General features: G+C 50.1%; 2 protein-coding genes across 3 annotated transcripts in view; one reads left to right on the forward strand and one right to left on the reverse strand.

The window, feature by feature from the left end:
• Positions 1–488, reverse strand: part of LOC135898050 (uncharacterized) — a 28,243-nt gene extending 27,755 nt beyond the window's left edge. The window contains exon 1 of one of the 2 annotated variants that reach the window (XM_065426805.2): positions 134–488. In XM_065426805.2, the coding sequence (XP_065282877.1) occupies positions 134–278 (145 nt within the window). In that variant the 5' untranslated portion in view covers positions 279–488. The remainder of the gene's footprint in view (positions 1–133) is intronic. The other variant, XM_065426810.2, reaches the window with a different exon arrangement.
• A 3,992-nt stretch (positions 489–4,480) lies between these two features.
• The window catches only part of LOC135898851 (aldehyde dehydrogenase family 16 member A1-like), a 79,106-nt gene continuing 57,246 nt past the window's right edge, over positions 4,481–26,340 (forward strand). Inside the window, exon 1 of the mRNA XM_065428026.2 lies at positions 4,481–4,602. Coding sequence (XP_065284098.1) covers positions 4,531–4,602 — 72 coding nt within the window. The 5' untranslated portion in view covers positions 4,481–4,530. The remainder of the gene's footprint in view (positions 4,603–26,340) is intronic.

Below are 26,340 nucleotides of genomic sequence, written 5' to 3' on the forward strand. Positions count from 1 at the left end.
TCCTCGCTCCACCCTTTCCCCCACCTCTCGAGCGAACGTCTCGCTAGCTCCTTCCACGGCTTCCGGCGGTATTTCTTATCGGCGCCTCACTTCCGTAGTTGGAGATTTCTAACAAAGCCAATCGACTTCTCACCTTCTGCGGGAAGAGCCGGCGGCGGCGGCGTTCCAGACACCTCCTCCAGAGCGTGTTCCGCTGTTGTCGAGTTGGCTCGGACGGCGACCGCGAGCAGAGGCGGCAAGATCAAGACGAGACCCCTGACTTCCGGGGAGAGGAACATGTTTGCCGATCATTCGGAGGCTTCGCGCGGACGCGCGCACGCTAGGGAGGTGTCACGGGCGCCCCCGCCTCGAGTGACCTGCCGGCTGCTCTGCTTATCGGCCGCGTGCGCGCTATAGATAGCGTGCGGAGAGGAACAATGCCCGGTAATCTCGAAAAACGAAGATGGCGTGCAGGCCGTAGCGGGAACTATGCCTTTTTTTCTTTTTCTCTCGGTCGAAAACGGCGCAGTGCTGCAGAAGCTGGAGAGCGAATTCGTCGAGTCTTGGCAGGTTGAGCTATAGTTCTGCTATTCGTGCTTAGAATGGCTCGCACATAGGGTTTTCTTCGTCCAGTGAGATTCGCTTTAGTGATTGGCGGAAAGCTAACTGAAGGCCACTGAAAAACACAGCTTACGTGCGGGCCGTATTCTAAGCTGAACTGCGTATCAGCAGACACATGCCATCACAATGTGGTCTGTAATGGCTGGGAGGAAGGGAAATAAAAGGAATTTTCGTTTTGTTTTCTAAATGTGATGTTGCCTCCACCTTTCGAAATGAAATGCGCGAAATGAGGCAGCTATATTGCTGAAATCGTACTGGTTATTACATTCCGATTTTGTATGTTTTGTGCAGGTGAACAGCCTTGAAGAGACCGCAAGGAGAACAGGTAAGTAAAGCCAGATGGTAGCTAGGTGACACGTAGGAGATGTCAAATATCTCCGTGTCAGAAAAAAATCAGCAATGATACTTATTTCCTTTTTCTCTGATATTCAAACGCGAGAAAGGGCGTGATATCGAGCCACTTCGTATCTGCTAAGAATAGACATCGCCACAGAATGTTTTCTATGCACACTCACCTGGAGGCAGAGCTGTGCATAGCAAAGAACTGTTCGTCATATTGGTCGTTCAGTTGGACGATGCACTATAGACGCGGAATGTACACAAATTTTGAGCATACAGTTAGCTTTAAATTCTACGTTAGACTAGGGAAAACCTTCAGGGAAACACGGAACATGACTCATCAAGTACATGACGACGAAGAATTATCTAGAGGCCGTGTTTTTTAATGGCACCAACGGTTTCTGGGGGGCGGGAATTCGATAGAAGACGACGCCACGTTCTACCGCTCATCAGAGTCACATACCGCTGCAAACGCTAAGTGTGTGAGACAGTTACTGCATGCAACTCGTCATGCTACTGCTGGCATTATTATATCAGGCCCTAACTCGAACGCCGGTGTACTGCACCAGATGTTGCGCAACGGATTAAAGAAACGGCAACTGCATGCGAAACGTCGTGGGATTAGCCGGGTGCGCATTTTATCGTGTTTTGCTGGACCCAATAAAAGTTTATTCACTCACTCACTCTAATCAAGTGGTACCAAAATATCATCAGCAGCAATGGCTTATACCCCCATAAGCAAACAAAAAGCCGGCAGATCCCACACCTTGCTGGAATCGATGTTATTCGAAGCAGTGTGCCGGGAGCTTATCAAGTTAACGAAACGACAATGAGAGCACCAAGACGTAGGCGGCTGTATCATGACCTAAATGACATGCATGTCATGACATTTAGGTGATGGCCTATCATTTATGTTCGTCATACACTCTTGTCATACTATGCAAGTTTTGGTGCATACCAAGTTAGTGACCGCGGATCCGGATCATGAGACTGAAATAGTCAGAATAAGAATGCATGGGCTGGGGTGCGTTTGGCAGGCATTCTCAAATCATGAAAAGCAGGTTGCCATTATTCCTCAAGAGAAAAGTGTTTAACAGCTGTGTCTTACCAGTACTCACGTACGGGGCAGAAATCTGGAGGCTTATGAAAAGGGTTCTACTTAAGTTGAGGACGACGCAACGAGCTATGGAAAGAAGAATGATGGGTGTAACGTTAAGGGATAAGAGAACAGCAGATTGGGTGAGGGAACAATTGCGGGTTAGTGACATCTTAGTTGAAATCAAGAAAAAGAAATGGGCATGGGCAGGACATGTAATGAGGAGGGAAGATAACCGATGGTCATTAAGGGTTACGGACTGGATTCCAAGGGAAGGGAAGCGTAGCAGGGGGCAGCAGAAAGTTATGGGCGGATGACATTAGGAAGTTTGCAGGTACAACATGGCCACAATTAGTACATGAACGGGGTAGTTGAAGAAGTATGGGAGAGGCCTTTGCCCTGCGGTGGGCGTAACCAGGCTGATGATGATGATGAAGTTAACAAAACGACCATGAGAGCACTAAGACGTATAGACGACTGTTTCATGACCTACATGAGACACATGTCCTGATATTGATGTCATGACCGATCATTTATATTCGTCACACACTCTTGTCATACTATGCCAGTTTTGGCGCATGTCAAGTTAATGAAACACTTATGAGATCACCAAGACGTAGGCGGCTAGATAGATAGATAGATAGATAGATAGATAGATAGATAGATAGATAGATAGATAGATAGATAGATAGATAGATAGATAGATAGATAGATAGATAGATAGATAGATAGATAGATAGATAGATAGATAGATAGATAGATAGATAGATAGATAGATAGATAGATACTGTCAAAGTGGCAAACGTTCACCAAGAAAGGCTTCGCATTTAAAAATGCAATGGCTCATGCCCCCTTAAGGCAGATGCCCCTGAGGGAGAAAATTTGAATAATGTGAAATTCAGAGAGGTCGGCCTGAGTTACATTGCTCTAGCCAGCTAGTCTATGCTGTGGTAGTGGATAGAAGAAAAGCGCTCAGCAAAGTGAAGCGAACAGTGCATACATTCACTAAAATCACGCATACAACACAGAGCAGGATACGTCACAATAAAAATGATTCGCAGTCCCACCCAAAAAGGCGACGCATCGATGGCGCTAGCAGATTAGAAGATAGCTGTACGAAGTGAAGATAGTAGTTTTATCGGCTGGATAAACTTGTGAATATTCACTTATTAAATAAATTAACAATGATAGAAAGTGTAGGCGTGACTCGACGAGGACGTAGAAAGAAACATACACAGAGACAGCGCTGTCTTTGTGTGTCTGCTTCTTTCTACGTCCTTGTTCAGTCGCGCTTACACATTTCATCATGGATTCAAAAAACTAGCCCGCCAACGCGTTTTATCTAAATTAACCAGCACAGTGTCAAGCGCGCACAGGTATACATGAACAGTTCTCGCTCGATGAGCGCGGAAAGTCGCTGTCAAAATTCTGTAGTGAGAAATCGCAACAGCAGCTTGCGAATTTACCTTCATGCATCTCTCGCTTCAACGCGAATGAAACGTAGAGATCGCAGAGCATACGAAGCTACTGGCACTACGCGCACTCCAAACATCGCAGATAGCCCTGAAGATGAGGCCCGCGCAGGTGCGCACTTTGGTCACATCGCAGATCGGTTTCAAGAAACAAGAGAGCCGGCAACGTGTCCCTACGGCGTCCGCCAGAGGTGTCTACTACGGCGCCCGCGATTCGCGTGGCGAACGCCGTAATAGACGCCGCGGTTGTCTCCACTCTGTATGGAGCAGCGGACGAGGGGACATCGAGGCACCCTAGCAGCCGCCGGAGAAGAACGACCCTCTTCCCTCGCCTAGCCCCCCTGCCTCGCGCGCGACGAGAGAGGGCGCGCATCTGAGCCGCGTTCCTCGCTCGTGCACGCGAGATGGAACCGCATTCGCCGGCTCACCCTCACAAGCTTTCCCTCATACAGAACCTCACGGCGACGGCAACGTCGTTGGTTGAACGAACACGTGAGAAAAGTACATGGAAACAGCGCTGCATGAGCGTAGGTCTGTCTGCGGCTGCTGCTGTGAATCGTGCCCAAGCGTCACTCACGCGCTGCATCTCGTGATCTCCCGATTCGCGAGGCAGTCGTGCAACACTTCGCTCCGTTTGCAATGTGCCGCACCAGACATCGTCCACCCCAGCTACGCTACTCACATCGTTCCCTTCCTAATCTAAACGGTCAACAGCAGCCGTGGTAACGAGGGAAACGCCGCTAAGCCAAACATTTTGGTTCCGCAGATCGCTGTACGGTGATCGGCTGGCGCTGATTCCCACCACCGCTGTGGTGACAGGCATTCAGATGTCCTGGCACGTGGACTTCACGCCCTTCAGCACCGCCAGTCAGCATCACTGGGGACACCTGGTGACACTTCACAGCACTACCACTGAAGTGGGTCGCTCCGCGGCGCTACGAGCACTACAAAAAAAAAAAAAATGATCCGCCCAGCCCGCGCTGCCGCGCTTCACTTGGCAGCAACAGCCGTGGCAACGAAGAAATGCCGCTATATTTTTTACTGATACACAGTATCTATTTCATTTGCTTGTGTTTGACTGGAACTCCAATTATTGTAAGCATCTTTCTTGTATTTGATTATCTGCTTCATTACCTTAGTGTGATCTTATGTCTGCCACTGCCATGTTTCCATAATGTATTAATTACTATATTGTTAAATTACTAATAGGGGGTCCTCCTGACACATCTTGTAACTCAGGAACCTCCTCCTAGGCTAATGATGAATTACGAGAGAGAGAGAGAAACGTTTATTAGACGAAACAGTGTCCCGAGCGAGGCCGGGTATCACCCTAAGGTGGGAGGGCTCCTTAGTCCAGGAACCCTCTGGCTTCGACTGCCCTCTTAGCCCTGGAGACGAGTTGTCGTTGGTCTTCCAGGTCCCCGAGGGTTAGCTTGGCCTCCCACGTTTCGCACAGGTCGTTTGCCTGCGTTTCTGGTTGCATTTCGCTGCCTTCCTGCCACGGGCATTCCAGGAGCAAGTGTGCCAGAGTGTCGGGTACGTTGCACAGTGGGCAGAGGTAGCCGTGGAGTGTCGGGTAGAGGCGATGCATCATCGTTCCGTGCGTGTATGTGTTACTTTGCAGGCGTCTAAGGATTAGGCTTTCTTCTCTGTCGAGTTTAGGGTGCGGTGGAGGGTACACTCGACGCTCGAGCCTGTAATGCTGCAATATGGCCGAATAGTTGGTGGGTACGGCCTCCGCCTCTTCTGTCACGGGTCCGAGAGCGCGTGGGAAGTGGGGAGCCCGGCTGACGTGCTCGCGGGCAGCGGCGTGGGCCGCTTCGTTCCCCTCTAGTCCCTCGTGTCCGGGTACCCACGTTACGCAGGTGTACGGGAGCGGAGTGCTTCGTCTTTTTAGTATCTTGAGTGCATCGGCCGAGATGCGGCCCCTCAAGAAGTTTCTGCAGGCGGCCTGAGAGTCGGTGAATATAATTGCTGCGTCTGTGCATGTGGTGGTGGCGAGAGCGATTGCCGCTTCTTCAGCCGTTTCCGGGTTGCGTGCCTTGATGGTTGCCGATGCAAGCTCGGAGCCTTGGGAGTCGACGACGCTCAGAGCGTACGCGTTTCGATGCGGATACTTGGCCGCATCGGTGTAGCGGGCATTCGGGTCATGCTTGAAACTTCTTTTGATGGCGTTGGCTCTAGCCTGTCTTCTACTCTTGTGATATATGGGATGCATGTTACGCGGGACACGTGCGATGGAAATGCACTCTCGAACGTCCGGTGGTATTCGCTCTTTCTTGTCCGTGTCTGCGACATACGTCTCGCTGTAGTTTAGGTTTCGGAGTACTGATCTCCCTGTGGGCGTGAGCTTGAGTCGTTCCAGCTGGCTGTTCTTGTGCGCTTCGGCGAGCTCTTGCCACGTGTTGTGGACGCCCATCTTAAGGAGACGTGATGTAGAGGCCATGGCGGGGAGTCCCAGGGCGGCTTTGATTGCCTTCCTTATCATGATGTTCAGTTTTTCTATTTCAGCATTCTTTAAAGCCAGGTACGGCGTGCCGTATGTGATGCGGCTGGTGAGGAGCGCTTGTACTATTCTTAGAGTGTCTTGCTCCTTGAGCCCGCTTCTTTGGCTTGAGATCCGTTTGATGAGGTGCGTTAGTTGCGAAAGGGTGCGTTCTAGTCTCGGTAGGCTGGCAGCTCCCGATCCGTCTTTGTGGATGTGGAGTCCAAGTATTCGCACGCTGTCGACTTTCGGGATTGTTGTCCCGTTGAGTGTGATGCTGGGGTCGGGCTCTTCGTAGTTGGGTGGTCGGCCTCTCGTTCTTGCTTTCAGGACGAGGTGTTCAGACTTATCCGGGGCGCAGCGGAGGCCGCAGTTTCGGAGATAGCTTTCGATGGTGTCGACAGCTTCTTGTAAGCTACTTTCTTGCCTTCCAACGTTCGTAGCTCTGGTCCAGAGCGTGATGTCATCAGCATACATCGCGTGACGCAGATCTGGTATGGTCTCGAGTAGTGGGGGTAGCTTGATCATAGCTACGTTAAAGAGTAGCGGTGAAATGACCGACCCTTGCGGGGTGCCTCTGTTTGGAAGTAGGAAGCTTTCACTGCGGATGTTGCAGATTCCGACTGTTGCCGTGCGGTCCATCAGAAAGTTTCTGACGTATGCGTAGGTCCTAGTGCCGCAGCCGGTGCTTTCGAGATTGTTGAGGATCGCGTCGTGGCTAACGTTATCAAAGGCTCCCTTGACGTCTATTGCCACTATGGAGTATTTGCTTCGACTGTTTAGGTGATCTAGAAGGCCTTCTTTTAGTTGTAAGAGTACATCCTGCGTTGAGAGGTGCTGCCTGAAACCGAACATGGTGTCTGGTAGGTGGTCGTTGTCTTCTAGGTACTGGGTAATGCGGTCGTGCACCATATGTTCGAAAAGCTTTCCCGCGCACGAGGTGAGGGAGATCGGGCGTAGGTTCTCCAAGCTGAGAGGTTTGTTGGCCTTGGGGATCATGGTGATGTCCGAGTGTTTCCACACAGCAGGCAGTTCTCCTTTCTCCCAGCACTCATTGTAGTAACAGAGGAGAGCCTCGGTGGCCTGCTGCGGTAGGTTGCGTAGGTGTTTGTTAACGATCCTGTCTTTACCTGGGCTGGTATTTCTAGTCAGCTTGGATAGGGCTACGTGGATTTCGGCCTCCGTGAAGGGTCGGTCGAGTTCTAGGTTTGGTTTTCCAGAGTATTCTTTGCAGCGAGTTGACGCGGTAGAGGGTGCATCTCCGCATAGTTTCTTTTGTAGTTCTCGCAGGAGGTGTTCTTCTGATCCGGCGTGGTTGTGGATAAGACTGTGAAGATGTTGCTTCTGTTTCGTTTTGGTGGGTTCAGTGGCGAGGAGTGCGCGTAGGAGGTGCCAGGTCCTCTTCGTGCTCAAAGTCCCCTGTAGCTTGTCACAGAAAGCGTGCCAGTTCTGCCTGACGAGGTGTTCCGCATAGTCTTGAGCCTGCTTGGTAAGGAGAGCGATGCGTGTTTTTAGCTTTCTGTTAAGCTTTTGTCGCTTCCATCTCTTCAGGAGGCCACTTCTTGCCTCCCAGAGATGTAGGAGGTGCGCGTCGACCGCGGGTGTATCGGCATCAAGTCGTATGATCTTGGTGTGACGTTCTGCTGCGTCTAATACATTTTTGAGCCACTCGTCAATGTCACTTATGCTTGCTCCGGAATCTAGCTTGTCCCTGAAGGATTTCCAATCGGTTAGCCGTGCAATTCCGGTCTTGGTCTGTTTACGGGTGTGTGCTACATCTAATTGGAGGATATGGTGATCGCTGCCTAAGGTTTCCAGGAGTCGACTCCACTCTGCCCAGGGGACGTCCGCAGTAAAGGTAAGATCGGGGTTTGTGTCCCTGGAGACGCTGTTTCCAATTCTCGTGGTCTGGAAGGGATCATTCCAGAGGGTGAGTCTGTGTTGCTGTGCGGCATCGTGCACTCTAGCACCCTTCTTTGTGGTGGTAGGATAGCCCCATGCCGTGTGCGAGGCGTTAAAGTCACCCACTATGGCGAGTTGGTGTCCATTCGTGGATTTCCTGATTTCTCGTACAAAGTGATCGAAATCCGGTAGCTGGTCGCGAGGCGGGCTGTACACGCTGGCCACGAATAGGCTTTTCTGCGTCTTTCGTTCCGGTAAAACCTCGATTAAGGTGTGTTCGATCTGGGTGTTCTCTATGTCATGTTTTTGGGCTGTCAGAGTTTTCTTCACCAGTATGGCAGTTCGTCGGGTTTGTGCATATGTGGCGTATCCTTGCAGTCGGACATTCTGCGTATTCGTTTCTTGTAGTGCTATGACGTCGGGTTGATTCAGCTTGACGAATTCTTGTAGATTGGCGTGTCGAGGGCGGTATGATCGACAGTTCCATTGCCATATGCGTATAGTAGAATGCTGTTTCTTTGCCTTGTGGTTAGGAATCGCCATCGTCGATGGATTGGAATTCGCGTCGGCGATCGCGAGTGGGCGAGACCGAGCAAGAATCGCTGTGGCTGTTCGCCCGTGCCTTCTTCCGACTCGTGGGGCGCGAATTGTCGAGCTGTGCCTTGGTGATGTAGTTGTTCTTTACGTGCGCAATAAAATTGGTGAGCTGTGGTGCGATCCCATCTATTTTGGCGTTTAACGTGGCGATCTTGTTTTCGAAGGTAGCGGCTGTTTTTTCGACTGCTGATTGTACAACTTTTTCCAGTGTGGCGTGAATGTTCTTCATAAAGGCTTCTTGAAATATCAGGCACCTTGCATCTACTATGGCTTCAACGTCGGCCTTAGTCAACGTCGTTCCCGACGCTCTGTTTATGTTTTCGAGCTCCTGGCATTTTTGATGCAGCTTGTCTGTGAGTTCTTGTTGCTCTTTGCATTTTTGAAGCAGTTTATCGGTGAGCTCTTGTTGTTTCTGTTGACTGCGGAGTAGCTTGTCTATGAGGTTTTGCTGGCTTTGCAATTGGCTGTGCTGATTCTCCAGTTTGCTCTGCTGGTTCTGCTTTTTGTTTTCTAGGACCCGTATGACTGCGGCTTGGGCCGATGCATCCAAGCTGCTCGTACCACCCGAGTCGCTCGAGCCGCTTACCGCGTCGGCGTAGCTCGCGCGCTTGACTGAGCGGGAGCGAGAGCGGGAACGTGAGCGCGAAGCACTTCGCAGTATTGGCTTGGAGCTGCTGCGTCTAGGGGAGCTGCTCGCGCTGACACTGCTCGAGCTGGTGGCCGAGGTGCCCAGCTCCGGGAACTCTTCACTGCTGGAGTTCCAGTGGTTGTCTCTTTCTTGTAGTCTGTTAAGGCGCTGTTGGCGTATATTGTAGGGTGGAGGACTTGGCTTCAGTCTCTTCTTGCACTCTGTACTTGCGGTTTCGTGCGCTTCTCCGCAGAGCTTGCAGGTCGGTGTGCAGTCATGGTCTTTTGGTAGTCCAGTCTTGCCGCATTTGTAGCAAAAATCTGGGATCGGTTTCGGACAGACGTCTTGGCGGTGTCCCATGTTGCCACAGGTGCGGCAGTACTGCACTGACTTGCGATATGGTCTGCAGCGGAAGTCTACGCTCTGGAAGATGATGTAGTAGGGAACGTGCGGTCCCTCGAAGAATACGACTGCCGCGGTCGACTGACCCATCATTCGGGCATGAAGAACGGTGTAACGCGCCGGTGCTCGGATTCCTGCCATAAGTTCTGCGGTGCTTGTTCCTGGTATGAGGCCATTGATGACGCCTCGGGAGACGTCGTCAGGAGTTCGTATGTTGCCTTTGACGTTGTGGTAAGTGCCTCCGAGCTGTATTCTGTTGATGCTGACCAGCAGCTTTGCGTCTTCCTTGTCGGCCGTGCTTGCGATGATTAAATTTTCGATTCTCTGTACTTGCACGCGTACTTTGTCATTGAAGTCCTGCTGTGATAGTCCACTCGCTCTACCGATGGCGTGCACGACTGCGACGGTATTCCATTTGGCGAGGTCGAGACCTGCTTGCGGGCAGTAGACGATCTTAAAGTCGTCAAGCGGCAGGGGCGGCATCCTGGGTCTGCGTTGTTGGTGTGAAGGTGCTGCATTTGGCGTTTGCTCATCGGTTGGTTTTTTTGCCGGCGTCTTTGAATTCAAGGTGTCCTTCTTGGCTTTCTTGTTTCTTGTGATCCAGGCGCTTTCGGCTTCGATTGTTCGGCCGCTTTCTGGGTCATAGTTCCAGGTACCTTCCCCGGTGTTTTCTTCCGTCCGGTCTGTTTGCATAGCATTTGCTTCATCTTCTTTCTGGTTTGACATTTTGCTTGCAGCAGCTCGGCTCATCGTAGGGGCTCTTCGCCGCGGCGTGGGCGAGCGCTCGTGTGCTCGTGCTCACGCGGCGCGCGGCGCGCGGAGCTGGTTCTGGCGTTAGGCTTAACCGGGCGTGGGGGCGGTCTTTGGGAATAACGCTTGATATCTTGTGATACGGGGCACTCACCCGAAAGCGGCTAGTGTCCGCCGGTTTCTTTCGTCTTGCCGGTCGCACCGGTGCAAAACTTTGGTTCGTCACTGGCCTTGTTCCGGGGTGAGAAGCACGAAAAGCGGGAGCCCATGTGAGAGACGTCGGTGCTCCCTGAATTACGAAATAAAAAATAAAAAATACGTTCGTATATAATGATAGTGGAAAATATTGAGACGCGAAATAAACATACGTTAGGGCTGCGCTCAAATTTCGCATTAAGGAATATTGTAATCATAGGGGAATATATTATTTTATACATTCACTTTATGCACTCATGACGTGGCGCCATCTTCCCAGCGACTGCACCATCACATGCCCAATGGCGCTCGCACTAGGCCACACCTTTAGTCAGTGGCTGCGACGTGACGTGCGTAATTGCGCACGCCTCAGATAGATAGATAGATAGATAGATAGATAGATAGATAGATAGATAGATAGATAGATAGATAGATAGATAGATAGATAGATAGATAGATAGATAGATAGATAGATAGATAGATAGATAGATAGATAGATAGATAGATAGATAGATAGATAGATAGATAGATAGATAGATAGATAGATAGATAGATAGATAGATAGATAGATAGATAGATAGATAGATAGATAGATAGATAGATAGATTAACATGTTTATTCTTGTCAGTTTTAATACAATAATAATCAGTCCTATCAAAGCCGCAAAGAGCTTGAGCCCTGCACCTGGCAGACTGCTAAAAACTACAGAAATATAAAAAAAAGGAAATACAGGTGTTGTAGAGAACCTGTCAAAATGACGCAGAGAAAAAAAATTGCAGAGAAAGGAAACTAAAGAAATATGTAGACTAAACAGCTATGCAATCAAAAGGAATGACAGCATTTTGGAATGAAGTCAATAACAGCACGTGAAAACAGCTAGTTATGGGGGAGGAAGCGACGTAGAGATGGATCGCAAACTTTTTTCATACCGTGTTTAGGTTTAATGCTGTACACACCAGGTGCTAGGCTACTGAAACAATCACGTGCATAGTACTGACGTGGGCACACCGAGACAGTGCTGCGTTCTCCAGGGCAGCGTACTCCACCTCTGCCGATTTCTTGCGACGCCTGTTTATCGAAGCTCGACCGACTTTATAGCGTAGCGTTGTCGGTGGGGTGCAGGTATCCGGTAGACCATGGCAACCAGGCAAGGACTAGACGACTTCTAGTGCGAAACTTGCACGGTTTATTCAATGGATAGTGAAAGATGAGAAGAAGAGAATGAAGTGTCAAAGTACATTGGGGAGCCCCTTTAAATAGGCTCTCTAAAATTATGGGCGGGATCTTGCTCACGTCAACGTCACGTGACAGGCACTGATTCTGGTTTGTGGATGGGCGTTTCCCACTTTCAGTGAGCCGGTACGGGCCCGCCTCCGTAGGTACCAAGCCCCCAGGTCCGGGATCGAAGGCGCTTATCCTTTCTTCTAGGTGACGTTGGTTCGCGGAAAGGGCGCCTGGTCCATTCTCCCAGTTGACGTGGTAAGCCCTCGTCGAGGCTTTGCAGCAGCCTCAACTTTCAGTGAGCCTGTAGGTCCGGGAGGGGCGGCTTGAGCCTTTCTTCTAGGCGACGTTGGTTCGCGGAAGTTCTCCTGTAGAGTTTGACAGTTCGTGGAAAGGGCGTCTGGTTGTGGATAGGCGGCTGATCCATTGTGCCAGTTGATGTCTTCACGAGCGTGTCTCCGCTGGCGGCAGCCCGGGGGCCCTGTCTAGTTCGCGGAAAGGGTGCACACAAACAAAGAGGCCTGTGAACACTGCGGGGACCTGCCAGACCGGTCATCCACTCGAGACAACCATGGCGAATTAGGAATTCACAACTTCGTTTCGATGAGGCATGGTGGTCGAGCATCCTTTTTGCACGGGGTGCTACACGCCAACCGTAATAACAGCCAGGACCGTAGAGCCGCCGTAGCGTCTGGGAAGCGTGCTCATCTCGCTCCCCGAAGGTCCGGGTTTGATTCCCACCCTGACCGAAGTTTACCATATTTCCATCTGAAAGCCATTTACTTCGTTTACAAGAACCTCCCTGAGAAATTTGACGTCAATCCGAGCATTTATTACGCGTTTTTGCTCTTTTCGCCGTCGGCCATTTTTGGTGCCATATTTCGGTCGCGCCGACTTACGCTGACAGATTTTCGCTCAATGGAGCATGTAATTCTTCTGCACTATTACAGTGAAGACAAGCGGGGGAGCCCACTTTGACATTCATGCACCGATATTCACGCACAGCAGTTATGTGGGCGCTAAGGCGCTCGTTCACGCCATTGCAGCATCGCGTAGTGTCACAGTATCTGCGACGCAGCCCTAGCACGGAGGGTCACGAGTTCTCCAGAGAAACGCAATAAGTAGCGGAAACGCACTTCGCTACTCGTGTAACTGCAACTTCTGTAAGTTGCATGTTCATAATTACCGATATACACCGCAGTATAACTTTCTACGGCTCGTTTCTAAGGCAACACCGCGTTCACTAGAGGCGCTTTTGCACCGCTTTGAAGCATCGAACTCGTGGCTGAGTGGTAGAGTCTCCGTCTCACACTCCGGAGACCCTGGTTCGATTCCCACACAGCCCACCTTGCAAGTTGTTTTTTATTCATGAAGTGCCTGCCGGGATTTATCGCTCACGGCCAACGCCGCAGACGCCGACGACACCGGCTTTTCTGCGACACGAGCTGCTTAACGCTGTCGCGTTAAAATAGAGGAGGCGCTGCCCAGAGACGCGGGCGACGCGCAGTGCGTTCAGTTGCAAAAACGACAAAGCCAAGCGGGCGCGCCTCGACGCTCCGCTGTTCGAACTCGGCGGCGTAGCTGCCTAGTCATAGTATCAAAAGCATCCTGCTACCAAAAACAACAGATTAAAAGGTAAGCGCCTACACCAAAATGTGTAATACGTTTTACTTCTCCTTTGTGTACATGGTATGATGCATGAAATGCGTAATACAAACGCACAAGATTGGTCAGGTTGATACTGAGGGTTAGTTAAGGGGGAGTGCACAGCATGATAGGTGCGCAACTTCGACTCTATGGGAAGCGCTAAAGAATCTGGGCCTTATCGTCTCCTTCAAGAATACAACAAGCATGTGCTGCTGCAATGCGTCGTTGCTAGGGTATTTTTCTGTGGCCTTGGAGTTAACCGCTTTATTACATCTGGTCGCTACTCACATGGCCGCTTCACGGCACTTTTAATTGCTGCTGGGGCCTTTTGTCTGAAGCGAACTCGGTGCGAGGCAGTTGCCGCGGAACATCGTCGCCGCGATCTGTTTCCACATCTGGGGAGGCTCTACCTGCCTCTACTCTGAGCTACTGTCGTTTCTGTCAGAGGGGTTCTTTCTTGGAAAAGTTCATTCGACTATGGTTATGCCGTTTCCTGCCAGTGGCTGATGGACGCGTATGGCCTAATTTACGACCAACACGGTGCTTGTAGCCAGGCCATCAAAAGTAGTTACTAAATATACATGTATGTAGGTGGCCGTGATTCCTGTGTGCTCTGGCATGCATGATCATCTTTGTACATGCACATCTCATAGCATCGCTACAAAGCTATGTAAAGTCATATCATCATTGCACCTCACCAATGTGTACACTATATATTGAACATCATTTTGTGCAATGTGGCAACTAGTTTATGTGCAACTGCAATATAAATATTGGTCTACGATAAGATTAAAATAGAATTTCTTCTAAACATAGCATAAGCGCCTGAAATAGACTAGTACATATTCTGTTTGCGGAACAACCCACTACTGGTGTCACCAGAGTCCATTTTGCTAAACGCATTCAGAACGTCTAACTCAAGAACTTTTTCAAATGTTTTTGTCTGAATGTGAATTCTATGTGTGACGCTAAAGTGTGCGACTACAACATAAAAAATGCCACGCGTTCTTCGCCAACTTCAGGCATCTTGAGTCTGTCCGTCTGTCTAGTGTCTACTACGCCACGTGGCTAGACAGACAGACAGACAGACTGTGGGCAGGATAGATGTTCAGTACCTGCCTGAGCGTCTCTCCTGTCCACATCGTTTCTATCCGCGCTTATTCCTCTCAACGACGCTGTAGTGTTTTCACGGGGTGAAAACCGCAGCCGAAGGAGGAGGCGTAAGCAGAACCAAACGTGGTTTATTCCATGACGGCTTGTAGTGGAATGCGGTCCGGTGGCCGCATGACTGGGCTAATATAGCAAGCTGTCGCGATAGTCGCGCCACCGCTATCGCTCAAGCGGCGATGATAGCATAACAGATGCAACATAAATCCCTTGGAAGACCGCAGCTTCGCCAAGAAGTGCTTCAACTGGGACATTGCGTTCCTCTCGGGTTTACTTGAGCAGCTCTATGATCGCGTATGACAGGGGTATACTACTGGACACAGATGAAATGTGTTGTAATTACCTAGTAGGTAGGCAAGCCAACGCTCTTTCTGACCCTCAGCGTTTCCTAGCTCCACAATGAGCACCTGTTCGAACTCATCGAAATAGTCAAAGAACCGGTCAACGTCGTAGCTAGCTACCTGCAAAATACTTATGGTCGTTGGCAGGTTTGCATGGTGATTACTGCTAGAGATGAGACGATTATCATTATCTACGGCGACACTGCCAATGCAGCTGAAACGCGCATATAATACAGTAATACTCATTCACTTGATTGCTTCGTCTGTGAGCGTACATTTAGAAAACCTCACTGGGCACTGTTACGGTCATTGGGCAGTGTTTTTGAATACACTGCGGAAATGACAGTGAACCTCGTTGCACACGTTGATATCCACAGTAACAATGGCGGTGTTGACATGCTTGTATTAGACAATGGCGGATGTATTTTCAGTCTTCCCAAAAGCAAAACAGAGCTCCTAAGCCACGCCACTAAGTTACACAGTGACGAAATTATCAGGGAAGGGGGGGGGGGAGGAATACGAGACATTACTCATGAGCTACTTGTGGCAGAAATCCCTAGTGCTGGTAAGAACCACATATGTTACAACTTGTATGTTCATTCTAAATTGAAGCATGCGCATTCGCAAGTCTACAGAACTCGAGTCTCGATGAAATTTTCACTGCAGGTGCGTGGAGTAGACAGAGCGGCGACGGCCGGTTTACCAGCGAAAGAGGGCGCGCCGACGTCCAGTGATAGAGTCATTACATTGAACCGAGTTAATTTATTATAGAATGGCATGCATCGCACTTAACAGATTTAAAGCGCGAGTATGAACTTTACGTCTATGATCTTTGCGTTCACAAGGTATCAAAGTTATTCCCATCTCGCTGATATACAAGACAACAAGCTGCGGTTTCGGTCGGTTTAAGCCGAGGTCTTTTATTCAATTTGACTGTTTCTCTGAGCCAGGGCGATCGGCTAACATGTCCCCAAGCAGCAGGTGCGCTGAGCCATTGCCGCACTGTGCGGACAACCAAAAACAGGGCGAAATGCCGGCGAGTTTCTGAGGACCACGTTCACATCCACGGACGTCCCCATTATCCGAAGCGGGGCGCATTTGTCGTACGCCCACATCAGGTAAACCAAGCGTCCCACCGACATTTGCGCCTCGTTGACGGTGCTCACGACGCTCCAGTCGATCGCCATCATGTCGTCGATAGCTGACACGACACCTAATGCGGTAATCGCTGTGTTCCGGTAGTCCCCGCTGTCTGTGCCATTGAAGCATGTCTTGTAAGCCTCTATGCTGTGGGTCGTCTCTGTAGGCCACGACTGTTCAAGCAAGTAAGACCACAGGTGAGATGCCATATCCACACCCAGGAGAGGAAGGTCTAGCGCGACGACTCGCTTGACGTGTTTCTGCAGGAGGGCATACAGGTTTATGGGGACGTAGGCGGCATCGCCCCTTCTTACCATGGCGGGAAGGAAAAGGCTGTCGATGCTGGGTATCTTGCGTGCTATTTTTGCCCTTCTAGCTTCGAATACGTATGAACGCGCAGCGATCAAGTTGGCTGCAAAGCTCTCAGACACGGTCGGAATGGGTATATCGGGGACGACGATTTGCTCCGGAAGCACCAGTCTGAGTCCTTGCAGCTTCGAGGAGATCTCTTCTTCCGACAGTCCGCCAAACGAGGCATGAGCCTGCCGGATCACATTATCTCGCATTTTAGCGAAGAGGGCTGTGACATATTCGTTCTTGCGGTGAGTGCTTACCACGTCGGCCAAATACGCCTGCTCGATTTCACAAATGTCCAGTGCCTGACAAGAAGTGCTTAGCGACTGTGCGTCAGGCCTAAGCGCGACTGCTTCAACCACGTCATGCGTCTTCAGGGCTGAGCATACAACTGCGTAGGCAACCGTGGCTGACTGAAGAGAAGCGTTAGCAAGGATGTTCATGAGGTCATTTAGGCTGTCGTCGTCTTGAGTCTCAACAGTGGTCGCGTTTGGATGCAACGGAAGCAGCAGATCCTTTAATATCGCTGTCCAGTCACCTTCTGGCAAGCCGAAAAATGGGGAGCTATATATGTCTTGAGACAGGACTTCCGAGCTATTATTTTCACGGAGTGCGGCCACGTTCTCTTCAATCTGGTGTAGCTCATCCATGGTAACGCTCGTGTTAAGTGCTTTGTTAAAAGATTCCAAGGCGAACCGCAGCATGTCCTCGTGCGCCTTCTGTGAGATGCAGCCGCCGTTCGTCCGAACGGCCAAAACTGTACCTGCCTCGGACACCTCGAACGAAACCACGGAGGGTAAGCCATACCTGAGTGACAGCTGCGCCAAGAAGCGAGCCATGCGAAGCAAGTCCATTCGCGGCGCCGGAGTCCCGGCCTCCACGATTGCCGTCACGTAGTGGGCGATGTCTTCGGGACTATGCTTTTCGTCCCACAGTCCTCGCCTCAGAGCAGCGAGCATCTCGCTGGCAGCACTGGTGGTCTCCGCAAGACCAGCCACTTCCACGAGGTTCAGCTGCTGAATGACCCGGAAAAGTGGAGACAGGTGTTCAACTTCGCCGGCGTCTATCCTGGAACACACGTGCCCGTAGAAATCTTCGCAAGGATCGACGCTAGAATTAATGCCACGGAGCACCGTCTCAAGCTCGTTGGGGCAGCAGAACTGTTCTGTCGCGCGGTTTGTCAGGTGGGCCCTATTGGAGCCTCCCAGCACATGGGAGAGGAGTATCACGAGGAGGAAGGGCCCTACAACCAGGACCAGGCATACCGCCAGTCTGAGTAACTTGACGGAGGTCGGCTTGCTAAGCTGAGACTTGTCTCGGGACGTGACTTCTGGCGCAGGCGCGGGCGGTGGGACTTGCGGTGCCTTCTGGGAAACTTCCACGCCTGTCGTTGTGCCATCGTAGCTGTTGCTCTTACGCGGGGTTTTGCTTGGTGCGTCCATTACTGATGGCGTTCGAACGCGTCGCTTTCTTTTTCTTCTACCGCCTGCTGCTGTGACATTAAATCGATCCGCACGCGCTCAAAAGAAAGGGCTGGATCGTGCGCAAAATATACATGCAGGACCGAGAGAAAGCTCAGAAACGTGTCTAGACGAGAAAAAATATTAAAAAGAGAGCACCCGCAAGTAAAACTTTCCAATGTGAGAAAATAACTGTAAGTCAGAGGACATAGAAGAAATAGTCAGTGTAGGAAATTGAGCAAGGATACATTTCTTATCGATGATACATTGGTGTTTGGCTTAATTTTCCGTTACTAATGTCGCATGCACCCACTGCAGGGGATAGGTCAAGGGTCGAATCGCATTGGGAAAGACGTTGATTTATTACAAAAAACAACAGAAATTTCGAGGGCAGAATCAAAAGAAGGGAAAAAAATTAAATATGCTAAGATTGTTTCGAGAAAATCGCCTTAAAGCAAGTAGACATTTCTCCACAGCTGGGCAAGCTAATCCTCTGACAGGGTCCAAGAGAGGAGGCTACCAGAGAAATATTATCGTAAATTAGCGCAGGCGCGTAGACATATTTCTTAACTTCATCCGCAATGTTCCAGCCAAACAGAAGGACCCGGAGAACGGAAGCTGAGAGTGAGGAGGATTTTAAGGTTGCTGTTTGTGGTGGAGGAAGGAAATGAACTAGGAGCGAGCATTACGTCACACAGCGAGCCTGTGCCGATCTCGTCCACAACCATCTCCTCACTGCAACGATGAGAGATTGCATATTTGTTTGTTTCTTTGTTTCTTTGTTTTTTTTTGCGAAAGTACTGTAGTTCAATATATAGCCAATATATTGGACATCGCAAAATACAAAAGCCCGTCAAAAATACTAATGCATTCGGCGCTTGAGTATTAGCGCCTACATATTTTTTCAGACATCACGAGCGATAGGAAATACTCGAACACAAAGACAGACGTCGATTCTGCCTGCAAGGTGAACGCCCCATTATGCACATCATGCAGTAGCCTCAGCACCTTCACGCCGTGATACAGCACGAGGGTGCTATAGCCGACAATTCCTGTCGCTTTTTGTGTTGTTTTGCCATGTCTGTCTGCCGCCCAAACACGAAACGAGTTACGTACAGCGCTCAGCAAATTAAACGCGATACTCGAAGCGCGTGGCTCCCTGCACTTGTGGCGCCATCGGTGAGCGCTCGTGAAGGTGAAACCCCTTAAACTTCGTAAATTAGTGCCACGCTTTGAAGAATGCCGCCTCCTCCTCCCGCCTCCTCCTCCTCCTCTGGCCGAGGCCGACGCCGCGTCGCTATTGGCCTAATAGCATCACGTGGGCCCTCACGCCGTGCATCAGCGCCATTTTTGCTCGAGAAGCGTCCACGGAGTGGCGAGCAGCGCATGTGGGCGCCGTTGCTACGCTCGAGCAGTGTAGGCGGCGCCACGGTCGAGGAGGGAGCGTGAAAGAGAGGAGAAACAAGGAGGAGTGAAGACGGAGGAGGAGAGTGTCGCTACTTTACGAAGTTTAAATGGCTTCACGTGAAGGCGAGCTGGTGCATTGTGGTATACGCCGAGGGCGAGAGGATTGGTGACGCATGGAGGCTGCTTCCGGCCGACAGTCGTTCGGTCTGTGTTCCGCGGTGGCGCCGCCGGAGCGTTGCAAGCCGGTAAACAAAAGCAGGAAGGAAGCAACAAACAGACGATATTTTTTTTACTCGGAAGAGGAGCTGGAAATAGCAACTTAACAAAATGAGGAAGTAAATTCTGAGCATATTAAAACAGGATGGACATATGCAAATTTCACGGCCCTATGAGCTAGAGCGTGCTAAGGTACGAGTCATGCGCCCAAAGGAAGAGAAGGTGCAAACCCAAGAGCCGGTGGGATGAGGAGGTTAAGAAGGCCATAGAGAAACGTCCAGGGAACACAGATAGACTAAGCATAGGGGTGAACCAGAAGCTGATGTAGACAGAAAATTGGATATCTTCTTAAGCGCCAGTGGAGAAGCATCCCATGTGATCATTGAGAAGATTAGAGGAAAGACGACCCAATGCCTGTCAGAAGTAAACAAAAAGAATAGAAAAGCAGCTAAGACATTTCGGAAACATCTCAACTTCTTAAGTAATAACACTAGCCTAGAGCAGATGTTCACAGTTACAGATCGAGGTGTTCGGCTAAGAGGAGATGAAGCAATGGAACATATAAGAACAAGGATGACAGAAAAATTTAAAAGACGAAACGTTGCCTGTACTCTATAAGACGAGGATAGACCGGTTAGCGCAGTGGCCCCACTTGAACAAAGTGAATGGGAAAGGGCGGAAAAGAGAGATCCTAGTAGCACGTCGACAGATCCGGATGGCATCCCAGTTATGTTGATAAAGACATTGGGCCCAAAATCTAAGCAAGGATTAAAGGAGTACTGACACAAAAAAATCCATGTGGTTTTTTCTGCTTTAATAAGTAGTTAATGACCCAGTAATCACGGCACGAGACCTCATTTACTTCAGAGCGCGACAGGTAATTATCTGCAGTCTTTTTTGTAGCGACCAGTCCAAGTTTCGGTTTCAGAGAGCAACGAAACGGTCCACCGGGAGTGTAAACAAAGTGGTCACGTGTTCGCAAAAAGCCATGTCGTATGCTCTGCCGCGCAGCCAGCGTGCGGCGCGCCGGCACGCGAGCTTCGTGTTGCTAGTCGTCTGCTACGCCTGCACGTGGTTTGCCATGTCCTCGCCATCATCGTCGTCGTCGTCCTCGTTTTCGTCGTCCAGCGGCGACGATTTCCTGCATGTGGGAGTCGCCGCCGTATTAGACGTGGCCAATCGCTTTCAATTTGACCCATTGGAGAGCAGTGATTCGGATATTGCGGCCGGCGACGGCGAGCACGTGTAAAGAGCACGTGTAAAGCCGCATGGCAGCCAACGAAAATTCGTGACGTAGCCACATGACGTAGCGTTTCCTTGGCTATTTACAGACCCGGGTGATGTCAATGTCGCGAGGTGCTCTGTTTTACGGTTGGCTGCGCGCATGTACTTTAAAATTGATTTTAAATATGTTCTAAGCGATATTCGCCGGTGATATTTTACACACGATGTGTGTGTGACCCACTGAATCGATCTCACAAGTTATCTCGACTTCAAATTTTTGTGTCAGTACTCCTTTAAGAGAGGTGTTGAGAAAAACGACAATGGATGGTAAAGCGCCTGATGAGTGGAGACTAAGCAGGATGAGCATGATATATAAGGGAAATGGGGCGGGGGGGGGCAAAACCGACATAAACTGCCGTCCGATAACAGTGACGTCAATGGTTTACAGGGCGCTGATGCAAATTATAAAAGACAGACTGCAGGCATGGGTGAAAAGCGAGGAGGTGCTGGGGGAACTACAAAATGGGTTGCGAAAACAAAGGAAGTTAAATGACAATCTCTTCTCATTAACGCAGTGCATCGAAATAGCAGAAAAGAGACACAGGCCCCTATGGCTAGCATTTCTGGATACCATGGGAGCCTATGTCAGTGTGGGACATACCGGGCACACTAGATGGGAAAGATGGAGTAGATAATCTTTTAAAAGATATCTATAAAAGTAACAAGGTGCTTACAAAATGGGAAAAAAGCTATCTGAGCCTTTAAAGATACAGTGGGGGTTTAGGCAAAGGTTCCCTCTGTCACCTTTTAACAGCGGAGCTGTTCTATGTCGAGCCTTCGCCGTCCGTTATCTGGTGTCACGCAGGGGTGCAGGGGGCAGAGCGCGCGGCGAGGGAGGGGGACGAGAGGGGTATAGGAGCAGGTGTGTCGCCGGCGCGCGCCCTTTCGGCCCATGGACTCCGCTGGGCGCTAGCGGCAGCGGGAGCTCGCACGAGACCGGCAGGGCCGACGTCGCGCAAATCCCAAGCTTCGAGAGCAAGAAGCGCAAGCAAAGCCCCGACGGAGGAAAGCCGCTACCGTCGAGGATCGGGAACGGGAAACGCGGGTCAAGAGCCGGTGGAGGCAAGCCTACCTCCACTTTCAAGAGAAGACAACCCAGGCCAAGCGCCAGCAGAGGCACACTAACCCCCGATTTCGAGAGCAAGAGGCCGAACAGAGACGTCGACGCAGAGAAATTCCTCCCACGGAGGGTGCCGGTGGACGGTTCAAGAGAGAATTCCCAGACGGTGAGTGCGGCCACAGCTGCGGGGTGTGTGACAGACTGTGGTTTGATCACAACCTCACGCAAATGAAGAGTGTGCCCAATCCGGAACCGAAGCTCGAATCCAGCAAAACGATGACACCGAGACAAAAGACTTTCATGAAAATCGCACTAAAAACGAGTTCAAGCTTGAGAAAATGACCACTATGCTGCGCTGTTTTGACAGCTTTCAGTGCGTGTAACTGGCTTTTATTTTGTGTTGATGTGGTATCTACAAGGATTAGAGACCAAATTAGAGAGGAACTAACTTGGCTTCAACCATTCTTTTTTCAAGCAAGGTGAATGCACTGAACAGTCATTACCAGGACCGATGTACGCAGACGACATTGTACTTATGGCTGACAACAAAGAGTTGCATTGGTTGATGGATATCTGCGGTAAAGGAGGAGATAGATTAAGGTTGAAGATAATTAACGAAAAATCTGCAGTAATGCATTTTAATGATAATCAAGGCGGCGAGCATAGGATACAGGATGTTACGGTGGAGGTAGTGGATAAGTACAAATATATTGGCGTCTAGATCAAAAATATGGCTGAGTACCTAACGGAACATGAAAAATATGTAACGCCTAACGCTAGCAGGAATGCAGCTGTGATGAAAAATAGGGCACTGTCGAATTAAGATAGTTACGAACTGGTGAGAGCTAGGATTTGGAAAGGAGTGATGGTTCCTATTCTCACTTTTGGCAACGCGGTCCCGTGCATGAGAGCATCAGAGGTTCGAGCAAGGTTGGAAATTAAGCAACGTGGGGTAGGTAGGCTTGCTTCAGGAGCACGCAGAAATACATCAAATAAGGGCGTACAGGGTGACATGGGATGAACGTCATTCGGGGGCAGGGAAGCTAGCGGCAAAACAGAGTTGGAGGAGCGTTTCAGAGAAATGGTAGAAAGCGGTGGGCTTGGAAAGTTTTTGGTTACTTGTACATGAGGAATGTTGGCACAAAATGAAGGAAGCGAACTAGAATATCGCAGTTTAGCTCAGCAAAGTGCCCATAGATTTTTAATTCGCGTTCTTTCGCGACGTGCTATAGCGTGGCGTAATGTTTCGGAGCAGAGTTAAGGTGCTCGCTGCATATTGCGGGCTCAGGAAAACGGGAAGAATGGGCACAGAGAACCAATCTAGGGGACTTACTACGAAAAGAAAGGGAAGAAAGGAAAACGCAGGAGAAAAGGAAAAAGAAAACAAAAAGAACAAGAGCCCGCAAACTCTTTCAGCGTTGACCATTTTGCACATGCGGTTATGTAGTTTGGGGCTGTATAGGCAGCCGGATACTTCACTATGTCGACTCGAGTGGCCACGAAGGCCAATATCCGTAGGGACAGGTCTCTAAGGAGGCGAGCTGCTGAAGTCGGAGACTGTGGTGCTGCGCTGCTGAACTCGAGGCTCCCATCCCCCCTTCCCCCAAATGACGCTGTGCCTCACAAGTTTATTGAAAAGACGGAGCGAGATATTGTTACTGTCTCGTGACTGAGCGTTTTAGATGCACACAGCGAATTTCAGTTTATCTTCTGTATTCTTCATATTGTGTACACTGCAGTATTATTGAAACATAAGTATTGCACAGTACGGTAATTTGCGCCATGCCTTCGAGGCACGTGTTTTTGCTGTAGTTTCATGGTTTTACTGCTCCATCACATCTTTAATTCTATCCTTGCAATCTTTTACGCTCTGCGAAATGGGAAATATGCACGATAAGTGTGAGCGATTCAAGGAACAGTACCTGGTGCGCAAGATTTCTATTCGTTTCTTGTGCTCGCGTTGATGTCTGTGTGGGCGTAACAACCTGCCACGGAGCCTCATAAGCAGATTGTTCTCTTGCGCGTAAAACCTCGCGATTCATCCATCCATTCGCCAAATGTCCCCACGCAACCGAAGCCGGCTAAGTAGCGCCGTCATATGAACGGGAATCGGTCAACGTTACGATGGAGTCGTCAGTGATAGGCCAGGGAAAAAGATGTCTCGAGGACAAAGGCGTTGTCCCCGAGATCATCGTTTTCGCCGGCGTAAAATCCGCTTAGAGGCTTACGAAGAAGCACACGACGTCCTTTGATACCCCCCACCCCCACCCCACCCCGTGTTCTCACGGCGCATGATGCGTTGCTGCTGCCAATAGATAGCGTTATGCTTCGAGCCTCTGCGGCGAAAAAATTCTGACAGCGACCGACGGTTACCCGTCTTATCTGGACACGAAAGACGCTCACCCTTTTCAATCGCGTGACTGTGGTAATTCTTACAAAAGGACATAACTATTCACGCGGCATTTCAAAGTGTATTAGCCCTACCAGGCATACCTTTGGCGGAGCGTATATATTCAAACAGTTACCATCTATGACAGAGGCATGTCGCAGTCACAAATTGCGGCAGTTACGGAGCACACGTGTTGTCAAGCGTACCGCCATGAAGGCCGCCTAGGAAACCTTGCCCGAGGATGCCAACCGAGGGCAACGATGTTCGACGAAGACGAACGCATCCTGAATGCTGCTAAGTAAGACCCAGTTTTGAGCGCGAAGGAGATCTGAAATGACCTCGGCCTTAGCGCTGGCACAAGCTGGGTGAGACGGACTCTTCATGAAAGTGGCCTCTGCAGTCGCGTGCCGGCTAGGAAGCCACTGCTATCTGGCAGGAACAAAGCCAAACAGCTAGTATTCGCGCAGGAGCACCAGACATGGACAGCACAGGACTGGAGTAGTGTCGTGTTCTCGGACGAGTCTATACATCCACGAACCGATGCGACCAGTACCAGCGCACCTCGAGGGCTAGTAACACGAAGTATGATCGCGGGCCTCACACCTTTATAACACCTAAAATCGAGAATGCGACATCGAAGTAGTCAGTAATCCGTAAGCTACGATATAGTCACAACCTATGTATTGCTCCACTCTGCGTATGCATTTCCTTGGAGAATTTGCCTTGCCACCTGTACAGAGGGAGAGATTTGAGCAGACGCAGTAAACTGCTTATCGGTTAGCATCTCCTGGTTCTCCCTTGTAAAACATTTCTCTCGGCAGGGCTTCACTGAGCCGCTGCTCGAGCACCTTATCGATGGAGCGCTATCGAGCACCGAAACAGACCCATGCACACTTGCGGGCTACGTCATTCGAACGCTCTATCAGACGCAGCCAACGCCTTCATTGCGCACCACTGTATTCGGAATTCGTGTCTTCATATCACGCCCCAATAAAGACGTATCACTGACAAACATTCACTAATTTTCACAGATGTGAAGGAGGAAATCGTCAGCGAGTGGCCAGCACCGGACGCCGCTCCGTCAGCGTCTGAAGAGCCGTACCAAAGGACGCATTCGGGCACTTGGCGCGTCTCGAAGGCTGCTTCAATGCTGCCGCATACAGGGATCTCCTAGAAAGCACCCTGTTCGCCCACGTCCTTGACGGGTCCTTTCGGGACGTCTTCTTTTACTACCAGCAACACATGAGCCCCGTCCATGTGGCAGTGTCGGTGACTCAATTTTGGGAGCAAAGAAGCATTATGGTGCTAGATAATGACAACCGCAAGGGGCAGGCTTGAACATAACGAAAGATGTCCGGGGTGCCATAAAGCGGTACACGTCTCGTCAACCGGTTCGCAGAGCCTCGATCGATGAACCGTGGGCGGCCGTGGAGGCCGAGTGAGCGCATATCGACCTCGCCGTCGTCCTCCTGTTCAACAGCCTGCCCCGCCGAATGGCAGCCGTCGTGGCTGCTCGAGGTGACATGACGAAGTACTAGTATAATAGGAGACCAAAGCCAAGTGGGCAGATCTAGCGTGCATGAAGCCATGAGCGAGGAAAGACTTTTTTCTTGTTGGGCTATTTTCTTTAAAGAATAAAAGTTAATAATTATTCCTACTGCTTTCATTCATACCTCTGTTTCAGTGAGGGCGCATTATGCCTCAAGCCCTACTCCGAAACTATGCGAATCGTGCTAGCACATCGCGAAAGAATACTCATTCAAACCCTGCGAAACGCGCGCGCCGTCAGCTGCTACCACCATGTGACCGCGGTGCAGAAACCACGTCTTCGAGCACTTCTGCGTAGGCACGGTCGATTATATTTTTTTATTCGATGAATCATTGATCATTTTAGCCTTTAAAGGGTTAAAAAAAAGTAATACGCGCGCACAAACGATTGGCGATCGCTCTTATGAACGTCTCGTCGGAACAAGCATTTTTGCAGGAAATTCTATGGGAACAAGCAGATGAAGCGGAAGTACATCTCCGGTACGAAGTAAAAAAAGAACACACAGACATTGCGTTTGTGTGTTTTATTATTTCTCTGAAATTCAATTCGTCAATTCAAGCAACAAATAACACAAACAACAGATGGTGCGTTGAATAATTCTTGAACTCACGTGTCACCACAAGTGACGTCACACTGCGG

The sequence above is a fragment of the Dermacentor albipictus genome, chromosome 10 (assembly GCF_038994185.2).
Source record: "Dermacentor albipictus isolate Rhodes 1998 colony chromosome 10, USDA_Dalb.pri_finalv2, whole genome shotgun sequence".
Classification (NCBI taxonomy): domain Eukaryota; kingdom Metazoa; phylum Arthropoda; class Arachnida; order Ixodida; family Ixodidae; genus Dermacentor; species Dermacentor albipictus.